At 35.4% G+C, this 17,432-nt stretch overlaps 2 protein-coding genes across 5 annotated transcripts in view; one reads left to right on the top strand and one right to left on the bottom strand.

The window, feature by feature from the left end:
* The window catches only part of LOC116732632 (myelin-oligodendrocyte glycoprotein-like), a 38,346-nt gene that overhangs the window by 5,698 nt on the left and 15,216 nt on the right, over positions 1-17,432 (top strand). For 2 of the 4 annotated variants that reach the window (XM_032582973.1, XM_032582974.1), the window contains one exon: positions 1,240-1,293. In XM_032582973.1, the coding sequence (XP_032438864.1) occupies positions 1,240-1,293 (54 nt within the window). Of the gene's footprint in view, positions 1-1,239; positions 1,294-2,169; positions 3,002-17,432 lie in introns of those variants that run through there. The other 2 variants (XR_004341824.1, XM_032582975.1) reach the window with 2 other exon arrangements.
* LOC116732611 (E3 ubiquitin/ISG15 ligase TRIM25-like) lies at positions 13,412-14,845 on the bottom strand. The gene is given in 2 exon segments (XM_032582930.1): positions 13,412-13,560; positions 13,562-14,845. Coding segments are annotated over 2 exon segments (987 nt in total). The 5' UTR covers positions 14,506-14,845; the 3' UTR covers positions 13,412-13,517.

Raw genomic sequence — 17,432 nt, 5'->3', positions numbered from 1 at the left:
AACCTCATTAGAATTTTATAGTATGAATTTATTAAGCAAGCTTAAGCAGGGCCATGCGACATACAAATCAATAATCAATTGTATATAATTCAAAAACAGTGTAATAAAATTTACATGTACAATCATACTACCCTGTCTCCTTTCCCTATCTTATGTCGCACGTTCTAAGATGGAATTTTAGGAAGCAGATTCAACTCATACCCAGACGATGGTGGATCTTTTGGCAACAGGAGTTTCTAGCATCCTTGGTTGAGGCCTTTGCCTTGTGTGGAAAAATCCTCCTTAGAAAGGAAACAAAGCAGAACGGGTCCAAATCCTTTTGCAAAACCCAGTTCCTTGTCCCTTAGGGATCTTTGTCCTTCCTCCAAGTCTTGTTGCAGAGTTTGAAATTGTTGGGTTGAGACGGGACCGACGGTCGAATAAAGAACCAGAGCTGAGGCGGTGGGATCCAGTCCTTTCTTAGCGGTGTGAAGTCCGAGCTCCCCCGTGGTTCTGAGGTGCGGTCCGTTGCAATCTGCTCCTTCGTGTTGTCTCTTCTTCAGCGCCGCCGGACTAGGAACAGTTGGTTCCTCTTTTCAGTCCGTTTTTATACACTTCTCCACCATGTGTGTGTATGGGGAGTTTTTGGTCTATGTGACTTCCTGAACATCTGCTGTGTCTCGTGAAAAAGTCCCAACGTTTCCCAACCTGTTTTTGCTGACTGTAGTGGAAAGTCCCGTCTTCCCCTAAACTTGTTGCTCTTAGCCAGCCTCACCGTACCACCCATCCTGTGCGTCCTGGCCATCTGTTCAGAACTGCTTGCGACATTTCCTGTTATCAGGACCTCACCCATAAATTCCTCTTCTTTCTCTAACTCACTTTTCCATCTGTTACAATCATTAAACACATTCAACCTGTATTAAACCCATTTGAACATTGACTTCAAATTATCATAAGTTTGATCCTCAGTTAATAATTAATCACATCTCTCACTTATATAATTCATCAACCATAATCATTCCACAGTTAAATCATTACAGAAATCATCACAGATCACATTTCAGAAAATACATTTCAGAAGGTTATTATGTGATTATTTGTAGTCATTTTACTAATTATATTCATTCATATTCAACTTAATTAACTTTTAATCAAACTACAAGATTACTTATTTTCTCTCAGGCCTCTATGCACCTTTTCTGCATGCACCCGGAAAGATCTCACACCCTATGCCAGTTTTCTTGACACTGTTGTGTACAGTTTTTCCATGCTGGAACAACAAGTCTCAAAATGAACAAAGGAGAAATGATGGAGGTATGGAAATGGAACAATCATGTAATAATTAACTTATATTAATTATTTACTTTTTTATTTTCCTGCTCATTGATAAACTAAGCAGGACTGCAGTCACTGAACATCACAGCTGAGCATCAAACCAGGAAACTGAACTTCCTTGTTGGTGACTGAATCTGACTGACTAGATAATTTGATGTAGCAGCAATGAACTGGTGACCTGACTGGTTTACTCCTGGCTCACCAGCTTTCCCACTGACCTGAACAGTGATATGCAGGTTTAGATCAGAGGTGACCAACCTGTGGCCCCGGATCTGGACAACACTAAAGAAAAACAGCCAAGAATCAAGAAAACAAAATCCAACAACATTCATTCATAAAATGCTATAAATAAATCTATTAAAAATTGCAAACACATAACTCAGATTTTCTCTTCTTTGTTGTGTTTTCTTCAACAGAGAAGCTTATAGCCAATTAAAACATGTTTAATATTATAATTACATCAGACCAATTAAAAAAAGAAATTAGAGCTTAATGAAAGTTTTATTTAAAAGGTTCTTTTAATCTGACAAGCCTCATCTGAATATACATTACATATTCAATTTAATATGACTATGTTTACATTTTTATTTTAATATGCTTCAGTTTCTGGATTGTCTTATTTTTGTCAACAAGAATCTGGAAATAAATAAAAGACAAATAATTTCAGAAACAGTCAAAACTTTACTGCTTTACTTTAATTTATTTTTTGCTGATTGATGATAATTTTCTTTTGAAAAACTAAAAATGACAGAATTCTGTTTTTATTCAAGCCATCTTAATAATAATGTAACTTTGGGATATCAAACAATCAGAAGAAGATGATGTTATTGAAAAATTTTGTTTTGTGTTTCATAGATCGCAGAGGAAATGGTAACCAAGGAGATGGAGCTGAGCAAATACCTTTACAGAACCTGGAACAACCAAACCAAAATGTGTGAATCATCCTGATCTGAAATCTCTTCAATCTCTTGTTGGTATGAAAACTGTTGCATGTGTAGAACTGTGAATAATAGAAAAACTGTCTGACTTAAACCCAAAAGCAAATCCTTCATATTAATTAGATCAAAGATTTAATTATCTTTTTTTAGATTAAAAAAAGGATGAAGAATCATGTAAGTTAAAAAAATAACATTTTATGACCATAACTGTTTCTGTAGTTTAGTGTCTTACTCAGATTTTGATGACTGAGTTTTATTGAAAAGTATTTTTAATACATGCAAAAATTGACAGACTTGATCCCCAGCTTGTGCCTACAAAAGGTTTTTAATTTAATTTCTGTCAGTGAATCTTATTTTTAATGCTCACACTCTTGTTACATAAATAACCAAATATTTATATATTTTATTATGACTTTCTAGTTTTTCAATTCATGAATCAGCAGTGAATTCATTAGTTCACCCACATTCACATAGGAACAAATCACCTGAATATTTCTATGTTCATCATCATACAGTGAATGTCAAAAAGGAAAATTTTGATACTATATTATTTTATAAGCATCCTTGTAGTTACATTATGTAAGATTGTTATTAAATATGTTCTCATAACATAGAAAATTAAAGAAAATTATAAATTCATCAATTACTTTGAAAATAGGCCCATAGACACAACAGATAATAACAATACTAACTTGATCTTGTAAACCAGCTGTAGTGACTTTTTCATTCCAGACACTCAGCTTGAGGAGGTAGAGAAGTTTTGTTGATGAATATGTATTATGGTCTGGTCAGCGTAAAGACTGTGTTCATAATTAGCTTTGCCACATGATTGGTGATGAGTCACCATGGGGGAAACACAAACCATACAAACACAAACTATAAGATCAGAACAGAAAGAAATGAAACTGAAATTCATTTTCAATATCTGCATAATTCAAATAGAAACTGTAAAAACTTATCAATGCAGGATTTTTTTTTAACAACTTACAAAATAAAACAAACAAAATACTTTCTACAAAGATTTTGGGGCCTGAATTAAAAGGTGTTTATTAGAACCAAGTCATTATTAGAAAGCCATATTTATAGTAAAAGGCATGTTTTGTTCTTTTGTTGACTTTTGTAAATAATATATATTATTTCTAACAGAATCTGATATTCTGATATTTTTATTTTGTCTGGTGGAGTTTTGCTGTGCAACTCAAAGTAAAACTGGAGGGAGACATCTAGTGGTTAAGTCAGAGTATCCGTCCATCCATCCTTGTCCCTAGTGGGGTCAGGAGGTGCTGGTGCTTTATCTCCAGCGGAACCTTTGGGTGAGAGGCAGAGTCACCCTGGACAGGTCGCCAGTCTTTAGCAGAGGTCAGAGTATTACTCTGACAAATCACAAGTCTTTATTGGGGATGATGTTAATCCCACCTTTGAAGGAAAATGTGAAACATGATTTTCCTCAGAACTACTACAGACTACTACTACTATCTTCTAGTTGTTCATTTGCCCTAAACATTATGAACTGCTGTTGTCACATTAAATATGTAAAAAGTGAAACTTTATAGTACAAGTTATTATTATTTAACAGATAACATTATTCAAAGTGCTAAACAATAAGGAGCTCAAAACAATACAGATCAAACAGTTAAAACACAAAGAAACTCAATAAAAATATAGTATAAAATTAATGCATATATAAAACAGAGTGAACATAAATGTCTTTAATTTAGCTTTAGAATCATTCAAAGAACATTCCTGCCTGATGTGTTAAAAGCAGACTGTTCCTCATGATGATGGGGCACAAAAGGAGAAAACATTTTCTCCAGACGGTTTTAGGACTTTTTAAAAGATCAGAGTCTTGAGATGAGAGAACATGAGATGGAACATAAAGCTGCAGAAGATCAGAAAACGTTAAGTTTTGTAAATGAGCAGCAAAACATTAAAGTCTGTTTGAACCTAAAGAAACCAGTGAAAAGATTACAGAAATAGAAATGTGAACATATTTCCTGATGAACTTGATGAATCATAACCCTCAACCAACAGTTACCTCATCATTCAGGGGTCACCATTTACTGCACCCCCCCCCCCTCCCCCCCACACACACACACACACACACAGATGAACCCAGAACCTTTTTATTTTTACTGTCTGACTCTAAATTGTATGAAACCTTTTTTAGTTTAGTTAGAAGGAACAAAAGCTAAACTTTTGTTTGTTAAATGTCACTTTATTACTTTTCTTAAATTTAGAAGCTTTCATATCAATGTTCCTAGATGATGTCATAACTGTGTATAATCTTAAAGATTAATTCACATCCTCTTATTTCAAAGTAGGTCCAGATGTGGATGTAAAACAAAAGTTGAAGAAACATTTTCTTCAAAGGCAGGAAGATTAAATCAGGATGGAGGAAAAACTGGATTTCCACTAGTTTGGTTCTTTCTTTGGTTCCTTTGTTCCAGATTTCTGAAGATGGCATGTTGATCTATTCAAATAGTATTAATCAAATATTCACACCATAGAAATGCCATCATGTGTTCAGGAAGGAGAATAGTTTTAGTCATTCTTTGTTATTTACTCCAACAATTGTTCAAGGAAATGTGATTAACCTGATAATTAAATTATATATTTAGAGGTCAAATTAACCAGTTTATTGAGAAACAAAACATTTTATCATTTTACTAATTTATCCACATTTATCCACAAGTAAAATATAAATTTATTCTAGACAGTTATTGGCTCCCTTATTGTCTGAGTAAGTAAAGATACAAACATTGATGGACTGAAGTTATTTAAAGTATTTCCAGTCATGCTGACCTGTTAAAGCTCTCCACACTGCAGACACATTCACCCATTCACTCTCACTAACACACACACACACACACACACACATATTCATACACCTATATGCAGATCAATAGGTATTTAGGAGTTATCTGCCTTGCCCAAGGGCACATCAACATGTGACCAGGGGAAACAGGAAGACAACAACTGTATCCACTGAGTCACAGTCGCTGTGCCAGTAACATCTGATTATCAGTTGTTAAGATATTTACCTCCAGAATGTCCTTCTGCATTTTCATTTTCTTTTCCATTAACTGTTGAGGAATCACATTAAGTGTTAAAGATATCAACATTTGTATCTATTTTATCTTAAATTATTCTGATTTAATAAAACTCACCAACAACCAGAGTAACATTTCTCTTTTCTGAGAGATCAGGCAGACGGAGAACAAAGCAGGTGTAAATCCCTTCATCGTTCTTAGTTACGTTGGACAACTTGAGGGAAACGTCGCCGTGTTCAAGCATTGCATGGTTGAGATAAATTCGATCTTTGTAGCTTTTGTCTTGAGATTCTCGGTCATCAGCTTCGCTGCGAAACAAGTGAACAGTTTTACTGGAGTTGACCATCCACTCGACTACAACGTCTCTCACTTTAACTGGGGGCTTCACAAGACATGGTAGAACAACGTCGGATCCCATTTGTGCCTTTATTGGCTCTTCAGAACCAGCAAGATGATATTTTCCTGGAAAGATAAACAATTCTTTTAAAATGACTGCAGTCCTGATGATGTTCAGTTTGTTGCTCAACTATTATCCTTTAAATGTTGTGAAAACTGTTGGGACAACACAGTATTATTGAGTTCTTCGGGCCTGATCGCTGGTTTTTAGTTGTAATAACTGAAGCTGTGCATTGACTCTAGATCTATAACTCTAGATCTATAACTCTAGATCTATAACTCTAGATCGTTCCTCTTTAGGTCCAAAAATAATAACTTCAGTTTTGTTTCTGTTCAGCTGGAGAAAGTTTTGGCACATCCACACATTTATCTGTTCTAAGCATCTGTTCAGTGATTGGATGGGGTCAAAGGTCACCTGGTGACATCGTAATGTAGAGCTGTGTGTCATCTGCATAGTTATGGTAGCTAATATTATTTCCTGTTATAACCTGAGCTAGTGGGAGCATATAAATATTGAATAAAAGGGGTCCTAGGATGGAACCTTGGGGTACCCCACATGTGACCTTTGACCTCTTTGATGAAAAGTTTTCAATTGAAACAAAGAAATCCCTGTTCTTTACGTAGGATTCAAACCAGTTAAGCACTGGACCGGAGAGTCCGACCCAACTCTCCAGTCGATTCAGTAATATGTCATGGTCAACAGTGTCAAAAGCTGCACTGAGGTCCAACAGAACCAGCACTGTGGTTCTGCCACAGTCCGTATTTATATGGATGTCATTGAACACTTTGACTAGGCCAGTCTCTGTGCTGTGGTAACCATGGAAACCAGACTAGAAGGGGTCAAAGCGGTTGGTTATAGTTAGGAAGCTAGTTAATTGTTTAAACAGCTTTTTCAATAATTTGCTGATGAATGGGAGGTCAAAGGTCAGAGGTCAGCCTGTAATTCTGCATTAGTGATTTGTCCAGATTGTTCTTTTTTATAAGTGGTTTGATTACTGCTGTTTTCAGAGCCTGGGGGAAAACGCCTGATGAGAGCGATGAGTTTACTATTTGGATCAGATCAGCAGCAATAACAGGCAGGACTTTCTTAAAGAAATGTTCTAGAGTTATAGATCTAGGACATCCAGACAGCAGGAACTGGAGCTTAGTTGACTTATACTTTCCTGTAGGGTTTTATAATTAAGTAGTTGAAATTGGGTCATTTTTCCTGTATTTGTTTTGTTTGGGCTCAGCATTGGTACTGACTTTATAGTGGATGTTCAGATTAATCCTCTGATTTTATTAATTTTCTCTGAAAAGAAGCTGGAAAACTGGTTGCAGGCGGCAATACATTGGAATTCAGGCGGTAACGTCACAGGAGGGTTTGTGATTCTGTCAACTGTTGCAAATAAAGCTCGAGCATTGTTAATGTTTTTGTTTATGACATCTGCAAAGAAAGCCTCTCTTGCATGTTTTAGTGTTAAATGATAGTTACGTAGTCTTTCCTTATATATGTCACAATGAACGTGGAGTTGAGTTTTACGCCATTTTCGTTCTGTCCTACTGCAGAGTTGTCTTGCAGATCTAACTGTTTGTGTATTCCTCCATGGAGATTTCTTCCTACCAGACACAACCTTCATTTTAATTGGGGCAATGGAATCAATAATATCTGAGACTTTAGACTGAAAATCATTTACCAACTTATCTACATCATTACAGCTTAAGGGTGAGGAAGAAGAGTAGATTTGATTAAAAGTTTCTGCTGTGTTTTCAGTGAGAGAACGTTTTGTGATGGTTGCTGTTTGTCCAAGTGGGTTAAAAGATAAAGAACTTTCAAAGATAACAGGAGACGGTTTTAGGACTTTTTAAAAGGTCAGAGTCTTGAGATGAGAGAACATGAGATGGAACATAAAGCTGCAGAAGGTCAGAAAACTTTAAGTTTTGTAAATGAGCAGCAAAACGTTAAAGTCTGTTTGAACCTAAAGCAACCAGTGAAAAGATTACAGAAGTAGAAATGTGAACATATTTCCTGGTTTTGGTAAAATACAAGCTTTGAATCATCTGCAGATCCATAAAACTTTTCCTCAGTAACCCAGAAAGCAGAGAATTGCAGGAGTCAATGCATGAAGACACTAATGGGTGGATATGAACATCTGCATTTTTAAATGATAAAACTTTTAAATTCACCTAAAAACATTTAAGTTTAGAGATGATCAAAGCCGGTCCTTGTTAACTCTTAAAAGAGAAGGATTGAACCACAAAGCCAAATTATTGACCTTATCACTGCATTTTATGACAAAGTCGTCAAATTTTAAAGTAAAACTTTGGAACAAGTAGTGAAGTTTCTGAGCTGCAACCTAAATGCAGATAAACAGACCTCAAGATAAGACAAGTCAGCACAGTTTTCATATATGAAAGACACAAACCTGCACATTAAATGCTCATGCTCATTAAACATGCACAGAAGAAAACCTTTAGATTTATTTATATGTATAAACCTGTTTGTGGAAAAACTCTATGCACTTATAACAATCTTTCTACTAAGCTGACAGGGGAAAATCACATCAAATAATTTTTTATTTTGCTTCTAGCCTGAGAACGAAAAACAGAAAAGATGAAAGATTGTCAAATTAATTTGTTTGTTTTGCGACTTTAGAAAAGACCAGTGAAATTCCTATCATGAAAATAAGCATCAGGATTATTTTATTTGCTTTTTCCTCAGACTAATAAAATAGTTTTAATGCAAAAACTAAAGGGGGATCATTTTAAAAGACATCAGTGCTGCTAACCTGTCATATAAATACACTGACTGATGTTTACTTCTCAAGCTTAAACAGCTGTTGTTTCAACCTTCCAGACCTCTCAGGTTCTGGTTCTGGTTCTGCTCTGCATCCCCAGAATTAGACCCAAACATGGAGAAGAAGCATTCAGCATCTATGCACCACAAATCTGGAACAAACCTCCAAAAAACTGCAAAACAGCCGAAACACTTTAGATCTAGACTAAAAGCCTCCTGCTAAGAGCTGCTGTGGAAACATTAAAAATGAAATGAAATGTGCAGCGATGGCTCTGGACAAAATGTAACGTTTCCATTGTTGACTGTTTCTATGACTTTGTACTTTTGTGTTTTTATGAGGAAAAGCAGCTTGAAATGAACTTGATGCTGAAGTTTATTCCAACTATACAAATAAACTTGATGAATCATTTTATGATTTCTAGTAGGTTGAGATTGGCTGTTATGTTTGAGCTAAATATCTGACATCTGGTGTATTTCCAGGGCAGTCATGATTTTGTTTATTTGTTTATATACAATAAACAAATAAATAATAAACACAAAGACAGTGGATTCTGGTCAAGATGATTAGTGGGATTTTAGGGAGATTTCCACCTCCTTCATTTTACTTAAAATATGAAGAATTAGTTTAAGTGCTAATGAGTTTGTCTAGAGGTAAGAAACAGACTGTGAGTTGGTGATTGAGCAAACTAACTGAAATGTCACATTACTAGTAATCATGCTCCTCTAAACCAAAGAAACTAGAAAAATTATTTTCTTTTTGTGTGTTTTCCATTCTTTGTTTTTGTTTAGTGAATCAATAAATGTTTTTGTTTTTAATGTGAACTGATGTTAAGCTTTGACTCTTGTAAATAAAAACCCGTTAAATCATTGTTGTATTTTGTATTATTCAAGCTAAGGTCAATATGTGTTTTCAGACCTGAGATGTTTTACCTGAACAAATTTAAAATGGAGCAGGAAGCAGAGCGGCCATTTTGTCTAAGCCAACCTGTTTGTCCTGTTATTAGCAGCCAGTCAAAGGAAAAACAAACCAAAACATGAAGCTACAAATATGAGTTATATAAAAGTAAAAGTTATAGGTAGTTATGAGTTACAACAACATTTAAGTTGGAATCAATAAGTATTTTTGACTTTGAATTCTGAATGTTGAGTCAAATAAATTGAACAATTCACCAAAATTAAGATACATTATTTAATGTTAAAAAGTCTAGTAACATACATGTATATATATGTATGTTAGTAGATACATGTAACATACATATATCTAGTAACATTAACATGTCTAGTAATGTTACTAGATACCTTTCTAGTATATAGTAACAGATACTAGATCTAATGTTAAACCATCCATTATAACTTCTTCCTAAGAAATGCTAAGATTATATATATATATATATATACTGTATATATACGTATGTTACTTTTACAATAACTGGTGTTTCTAAATAGCGTTCTTCAGATTATTAAAAAAAAGTAACATTTTTTAAAAATAATTTTAAAAAAATATGTAACATTTTTGAAAAATGCATATTTTAAAAAAATATATAACATTGATTGTTGAACCTTCATAAATCTGTTACAGAATAATTCAACAGATTAGTGTAATATGTAAAAATTTTCCTCACATCAATATTGAATACAAAGATTGAATTTTTTTTAATAGCTCCACTGAATTTCCTCAATTCCTCTGAATGTAAAATAAGTATACAAAAATAAATAATGTTTAAAAAAGTCTAAAAAGATACCTTAATACAAATTAAACTTCAACATTAAATAAATTACAGTAAAATATGTAAACATTTCACAGAAGCATCAGAAAGAGACTGTTGGTTTTTGGTGTCGTCCAAGTCATAATCCACCTGGATCTTGTTTGACGCCAGCAGGTGAAAATAATAAATACTGGGACAAGATGAAGAAAGTTCAGTGTTGGGTGTTTTTTTTGTTTTTTTCTTTCTTCTTCTCTGAAATCAGGTCTCCACAGATGCAAACCATCCTGAGGTCTTGAGACGTTCATCAGTCTGACATCCTTCTCATGAACAACTGTCAGCAGAAAGAGGACAGATTAAAACCTGAGCTTGAATCACAGCGAGCAGTCCGTCCATTTTAACATACGCTAAATATTAGAGATGTCCCAATACAGCTTTTTCACTCCCAGCACAATCCGGAAATTGCAGTTTTGATAATTACAAATTCTTTTGTTACGTTTTTTGGTGTAAAATGCTAGAAAAGGCTTAATCAAGTGGTATTACTTAAACAGAGCAATAGTCAACAAAAACAGTTATGAGAACAACTGACCCATTTGTCATTAACCTGTATGTTACATGAACTTTAACCTTAAACACAAGAATATTCTGCAATTAAGTTAAATAAATTAAAAGTCCCTGAGAAAAAAAATCTCAATAAATTAAATGAAAACAAATTAAAGTTCAAAGCAACAATTCAAAGTCACTTCAGTTTTTTATCTGTCAGCCTGATGCTGCTGAATGGTGGGAACAACTACTGGTGGGGAAAACCTACAATATTGTCCAATTGTGAGAAATTAAGAGTCTACAGCTCCAATTTCCCTGACTGCACCCAAAATAATGTGACCACTGCTCTTGTTGGTTCTATGGTGGCCATTAGAAATGAAAATTATTGGAAAAAAATTATGTTTTTATCTTTGTTCAGTACGTGGTTTTGATAGTTATGGATTACATTTTATTTTGATGTTTAATCTTTTTTTTTCTAATACAAAAACTTTAACTGCAGACGTTCAGCATTTCTTCTGCTGAGGAACACGGACGTATTTGGCGCCATCTGGTGGCGATCTTTCAGGTTTCACCACACTTTTGTCAGGCATGTCTTCCTAGTAAAAGAGGAAGAGAGTTAGCACAGAACTAGGAAAGTCAGTGTTTGTTGTGTGTTTTTAGGACCGCAGGTCTCCTGACATCTGCAGATAGAAAACAAATCTGAACCTGAGGCAACAAAAACTCTGATTACTCACTTTATTCTGAAAACCAGCAGTTTCTTATATTTGGAAATGTTACTGACAGGCAATAAAATAAAACACAAACAAAATACAAAATAAGACAGAGTCATTTTATATTCAAACAAGGAATCAACTTTATTTAGATATTTGTCTAAAACTAAATAGAGCTTACAATCTGAGTCACAAGATGACTATTGACACAGTTTGATCCAGAATCTGATCTTTGTCCAATAAATGACTGATGTCCTTATTTGATGATTAATGATGATGATAATCACAGTTTACAACAACATTTGTCATCAACATTTATTGCTTTGTCACGTTTAGTGTGACACAGCAATAAATGTAATTAGTTTAGTTGAATAAAATCCTCCTGAGCAGTGATTGCCTCCATTGCTGATCAGAAACAGGGAGGGGCAGCACCCAAACAAACTCCAACAAAACAACAAACAAGATGAAAAAGTAGCTCCATAAAGACAGCTGGTCTCTGGACAGTGAAGACATGACAACAATGATTGTACAAAAGACTGTTAATTATTTGTTTTCAGCCCTCTAGTTTAGGTTTTCTTCATCAAAGTATTTTAGATGCAGTAATTTATTTCAGCCACTGGGTGGCTTCATGTTCATATTTGTTGCATCTTGTTTATGGATCTGAGTAGAGTGTTGCGGTTCTCAAGGCTGACTTTGTTCATAACCTCTTTCTATTGTCTGCGTCCATTGAATGTAAGTAATACTGTTGTTGATTTAGTTCGGTTGTCTAAATGTCTAAGAGCTGTATTTGTGCTTTGTCCCGTTGAATATTATGGTCGTTTGCTGTATTTTATTTGTATTGTTGAGAGCTAAAGTTAGCCGTTTAGCATTAAGCTATTAAGCTCGGTTAATTAGTTGCAGCTGTTATTTGTGTTACCATTTGCAATTGAAATGCCTTATTTCTCTTGTATGTTTATCGTGTGACACTATTATTTGCAGGGTTTATTATTACTATTTATGTATAATTATTATTTACTTTCTCATAGTCAGACATTAACACATTTATTCATTTGTGGAAATTAGGTTTATTTGTGAAAGGGTTTACAGATAAATTCTCATAATTTGTATTTGTTTATCTTTATAGGAAACCACACACACACACACACACACACACACACACACGTGCCCTTGTATGTATGGCTGAACCTCCAGAGCTAATTAAAAACAAGTAAAGCTCAATTCTGGACTCGGACATTCTCTTCTTTCACTAACTCACCTGAACATATATCTCAGCTGTTCTAACCCGACACCCTGGAGTGATTGTTTATCCACAACTGAACCAGCTTCAGTCTTGATCTCTCCAAAACAATAATGGAAACTAAAATACACATTTTAACCAATTGGACTTCAAATCAGTGCTGATTATTCTGGGTTAATGAACTCAGCAGATGATCCATCAGGACAGGAAAATGAGAAGTAAAGTTTAATCCCAGCATGTAGAGGCTGAGTGAATCTGGTCTGGACTCTGTGGATCAGAGTCATAGTTTTAGAGACGCTGTAGAAACACAGAATACCTTCTATATGATCCAGGTACACTCCTATTCTGGAGGAAACTGGACGTTCTAGTGGAGTTTTAATGTTGTTGTGATAAAATGTGTAACTGTTGTGTCACAATATAATGACCAGGATTTGTCATTGGATCCTAGTCTTTCTGTTCTGCTGATGTTCTTGTATGAAACGGCTACAGATCCCTCCTCCTCTCCACTCCACCTCCCAGTAACAACATCCAGTCAGACTCTCTCTACTCAGAACCTGATAACAAAAACCATCAAATCTGTCTGGATGATCAGGATAAGACTGTTTATGGTTCGCAAATGTTACCTTTCTATTCCCCTCAGATAAAATTAGAAATCTGTTTAGGGTGTTTGGATCCAGAGTGATAATTTTTAAAAGTTTCAAGAATCCATCTCTGGTCTTTGGTTCTGGTTCTGATGGTTGAACATCCACCTCAGTGAGCTTCAGTTCGATGTTTCTCCATGTGTCTTTCAGGATGTCCACTAGTTTGTCTCTGAGCTCTGACACAGCTGCTGCCACGTCCTCAAAGTGTCTCAGAGGACGGATATTGATGCTGGATGAGTGTGTAGACTCACTGAGTGCTGGCAGTGAGGGGTAGTTGAGGAGAAACTGGTTGTGATCCTCTGTGTGTGAGAGCTGCTCCAGCTCAGCGTCTTTCCTCTTCAGCTCAGTGATCTCCTGCTCCAGCTTCTCCTGAACATCTTTGACTCGACTCACTTCAGTTTCCTGCTGGGATCTGATCTGCTGCTTCACATCAGAGCTTCTTTCCTGGAGGAGACGGATCAGCTCAGTGAAGATCTTCTCACTGTCCTCCACTGCTTTATCAGCAGAGACATTGATGGCCTCCACCTCCTGTTGAAGCAGCTTCACATCTTTCTCTTGGTCCTGGATTCTCTGATGGATTTGTTGTTGACTCTCCTGGAGCTCCTTCTGCTTCTCAGCTCTTTCTGCTGCAGCTGAAACTGTTTCATGGCCTTTATGTTCATCCATAGTGCAGAGATAACAGATACACTGCTGATCAGTACGACAGAAGATCTTCATCACCTCATCATGACGAGAGCAGATATTCTCCTGGAGGTTTTTGGAAGGATTCACCAGCTTGTGTTTTTTAAAAGCAGTTAATTGATAATGAGGCTTCAGATGATTCTCACAGTAAGAAATTAAACAGACCAGACAGGATTTTACAGCTTTCATCTTCCTCCCAGTACAAACATCACAGGCCACATCATCAGGTCCAGCATAGCAGTGATCAGCTGGAGCAGCTTGGAGTCCAGTCTTCCTCAGATCCTCCACCAACTCTGCTAACATGAAGTTCTTCTCCAGTTCAGGTCTTGGTATGAACTCTTTCCTGCACTGAGGGCAGCTGTATTTTCCCCTCTGATCTTCTTCATCCCAGTGTGTTTTAATACAGTTCATACAGTAGCTGTGTCCACAGGGAATAGTCACCGGATCCTTCAGTAGATCCAAACAGATGGAACAAGAATATTTACCTGAATCAATCTTATTTCCTCCCTGAGCCATTTCACTTCTCAACAACACTGAATGTCTCTAGTTCCTCTTTCTCCCAAAGATGTGTCCCAAAAGAAGCCAAACACCAGGTTGTTACGGATCTTCAGCAGTTTGTCTGATCAGCTCAGTGATTCTACCGATTCTGAGCTGATCAGATGAGTAAACCAGAAATGCAGTGTGTCAAGGAAACCCGAGATCTTCCCACTTCCCCATGCTGGAGATTTTAGTTTAACAGCAACAATAAATAAAATTACCTTTTAAATTAATTACACAAGTGACATTTAGACCCAACATTAGACTTAAACTTCAATAAAATCAATCTGGTTGTGTGTGTTGTTTTTGTCTCCTGCAAACTTTGCTTTAATTCTATTTCTTTTCTCTATCTAATCATAAGAAAACATAGTCAGACAGAGAGAGTCATGAGACAGGAAGAGCAGGTTTCCTGGAAAAAGAGGAAGTAAGTTTCCAGCCTGCAGATTTATAAAAAATAGTTGAGACTATTCCTTATTTCAATGCATGAAAGTTTTAAAGAATGAAAGTCTAAACATTTTGAGTAATTGGATAAGATTCAAAGTAAAATACTTATATTAATATTAGTTTACTTATAATAATACTTACACTTACATTTGTGGAAACACTTACAGGTAAAACAAGTAACTGTAATTTTGGCATCAAATAATTAGAATCATGGATTATTCTTGGTTTCTTTTCAGAAAACATCTGTAATAACTCACATTAAGATCATAATAAGAGTAACTAATAAGTTATGGTTATCATAATATTATAAATGAATGCTAAATCAGGATCTAAAGAAGTTATAAATGTGATTTTGACATTGAACTTGAAATGGTGTAAAAAGGTGTAACTGCAATTAAACATCACTGATACGTTGGCGGTAGATGGTAGGTGAAAGGTGAAAGGTTAGGGGGGGAAAGAGGAACTAACAGGAGAGCAGAGATGATCAACGCCTTATTCGGAAACAGATTGTTGAACAACTTCAACTTTTCAAAGAAAAGGTTGTGCAGGCAACGGATGTAGGAGGACCGTTGAGCAACTCTGGGTCATTAGAACAGACATCAGGACATAATGTCTGTGAGACAAAGATGGATATGAGGTCAAGCAGACGGCCAATGAAACAAGCACAGCATCAGTGCTAGCCAATGAAAACGCACCAAAATGGTGGATAAACCCTATAAAATGTGGGTGCAAAAGAGAAACCTTAGGTTGGATCCTCCAGGCAGCTTCAAGCCAAGAACATCATCATCAGGCCAGTTCAAGTTTCAGAGCTGAACTTTGTGTTCAATAGAAGGGAAGAGCTTCACAGCTGCTGTTGTTGGGAGGGAAAAGTAAACATTTCAGATTTCTGCTGCGTTTCTCATTTCACTTCCTGGTTTTAAATGTTTTAATTTACTGACTTTGGCCTCCAGTAGACCATAATCAGAGTTACATTCATTTATATATTATGAGCAAATTTACCCACTCTACAATAGTAAAATATTTGCTATGCAGCAAAGATATGTTAGTAAATAATTTACTTGAGAAAGTTTTTTACATTTGAAGACTGAATTCCATAAAAAATCTGTTGTGTAAAGAAATTAAATTAGCTGTTTTATTATTAATAAAAACAGAATAATAATGATGTTTGTATTAATCTTATTGTAACAGATGCATTCAACAGCTGTGCGAACAATGTCATGTTTTGTGAAGCTGGTGGCTCCAAACATGATGAGATCCTGACTGTATTACTGTATTATACTGTATTATACTGTATTATACTGTATTACTATATCACCCCCAATGTCTTCTTCAGGAGTTCAGACAGATCGCTGTTATTCTGGTTTATCTGTCTGGATCAGACTACACTTTAACAGCCGAGTTCATGATGTTTCCATTCTTCTCCCAAACCTTGAACAATATGTGACATGTCCAACACAGAGATAAAATGATGTTGTCCACCTCTGGTCTGAATTTTCCCAAGAAAATCCCCAGAGGTGGATTTTATGAAGAGAAAAAACATAACAGGAATAACAGGAAATATTACAAGATTGGACTTTTTCAAGCAACAGTGGGAAGTGAGCAGGAAAACCACTTTTTTCCTTCCATAACTCCTGAACTTTACAGGAATGAATATTGTCCTTCAGGTCGTTGAAGGGGAAGAACCAGGAAATGTGCTGTTGGGACTAAACTCTGTGTTTCACAGCTTTGACTGGTTATACTGTTTGCTTTGTCCCAGGAAATTTTGTTGTTTCTGTTTTGAACTATTCAAGTCGTTCAAATATTCAGTTCATAAACCATTCAGGAAACAAAGATACAACAACAAAGTTTAATATGTTTGTCAATAATACAATATCTAGAAATAACAACAACAAAACCCTGTTTTACAAAACAAAACTGCTTACTTCATGTGTTGAATGAGCTCCTGATCCAATAACCTTTAACCTTTAACAGGGTTTCTGTGTCTTACACTGCCATCTAGTGTTCATTTGCAGGTACTAAGCAAACTTTACGGAAGAGTCTGCTCATTTATATTGTAGTAATAAAAATAATCAGTACAGATCAGCTTTGATTTTAATAAATCCAGAAATTTCACACTAAAGTTTTTTCTTATTTTTTTAGGATAAATTAGTATTTGCTTTCTGAACGTGATCAGTATGATAATATTATCAGGTGGTAGATTACACCTGAAGACAAACAGCAGATTTTCTAGTTGCACTAATGCAGTAACACAAGTGGACAAGATTTCATGCATTTGATGAGAAAATATTTATTTCATTCGGTACAGAACTGAGATTTGATTTGGACTTGAAGTTCAACCTGAACTCCCACTGCTGCAGTTTGAGAACATCATAATTTTATTTTAAAATATTTTAGAAGTCATTTATTTCCTTTAGATTTACATTTTTAACAGAATAAAAACAAAACATGATTGATGTATTATC

Source organism: Xiphophorus hellerii, chromosome 14 (genome assembly GCF_003331165.1).
Source record: "Xiphophorus hellerii strain 12219 chromosome 14, Xiphophorus_hellerii-4.1, whole genome shotgun sequence".
NCBI classification, from domain to species: domain Eukaryota; kingdom Metazoa; phylum Chordata; class Actinopteri; order Cyprinodontiformes; family Poeciliidae; genus Xiphophorus; species Xiphophorus hellerii.
This window is presented reverse-complemented; position numbering and strand designations above follow the sequence as displayed.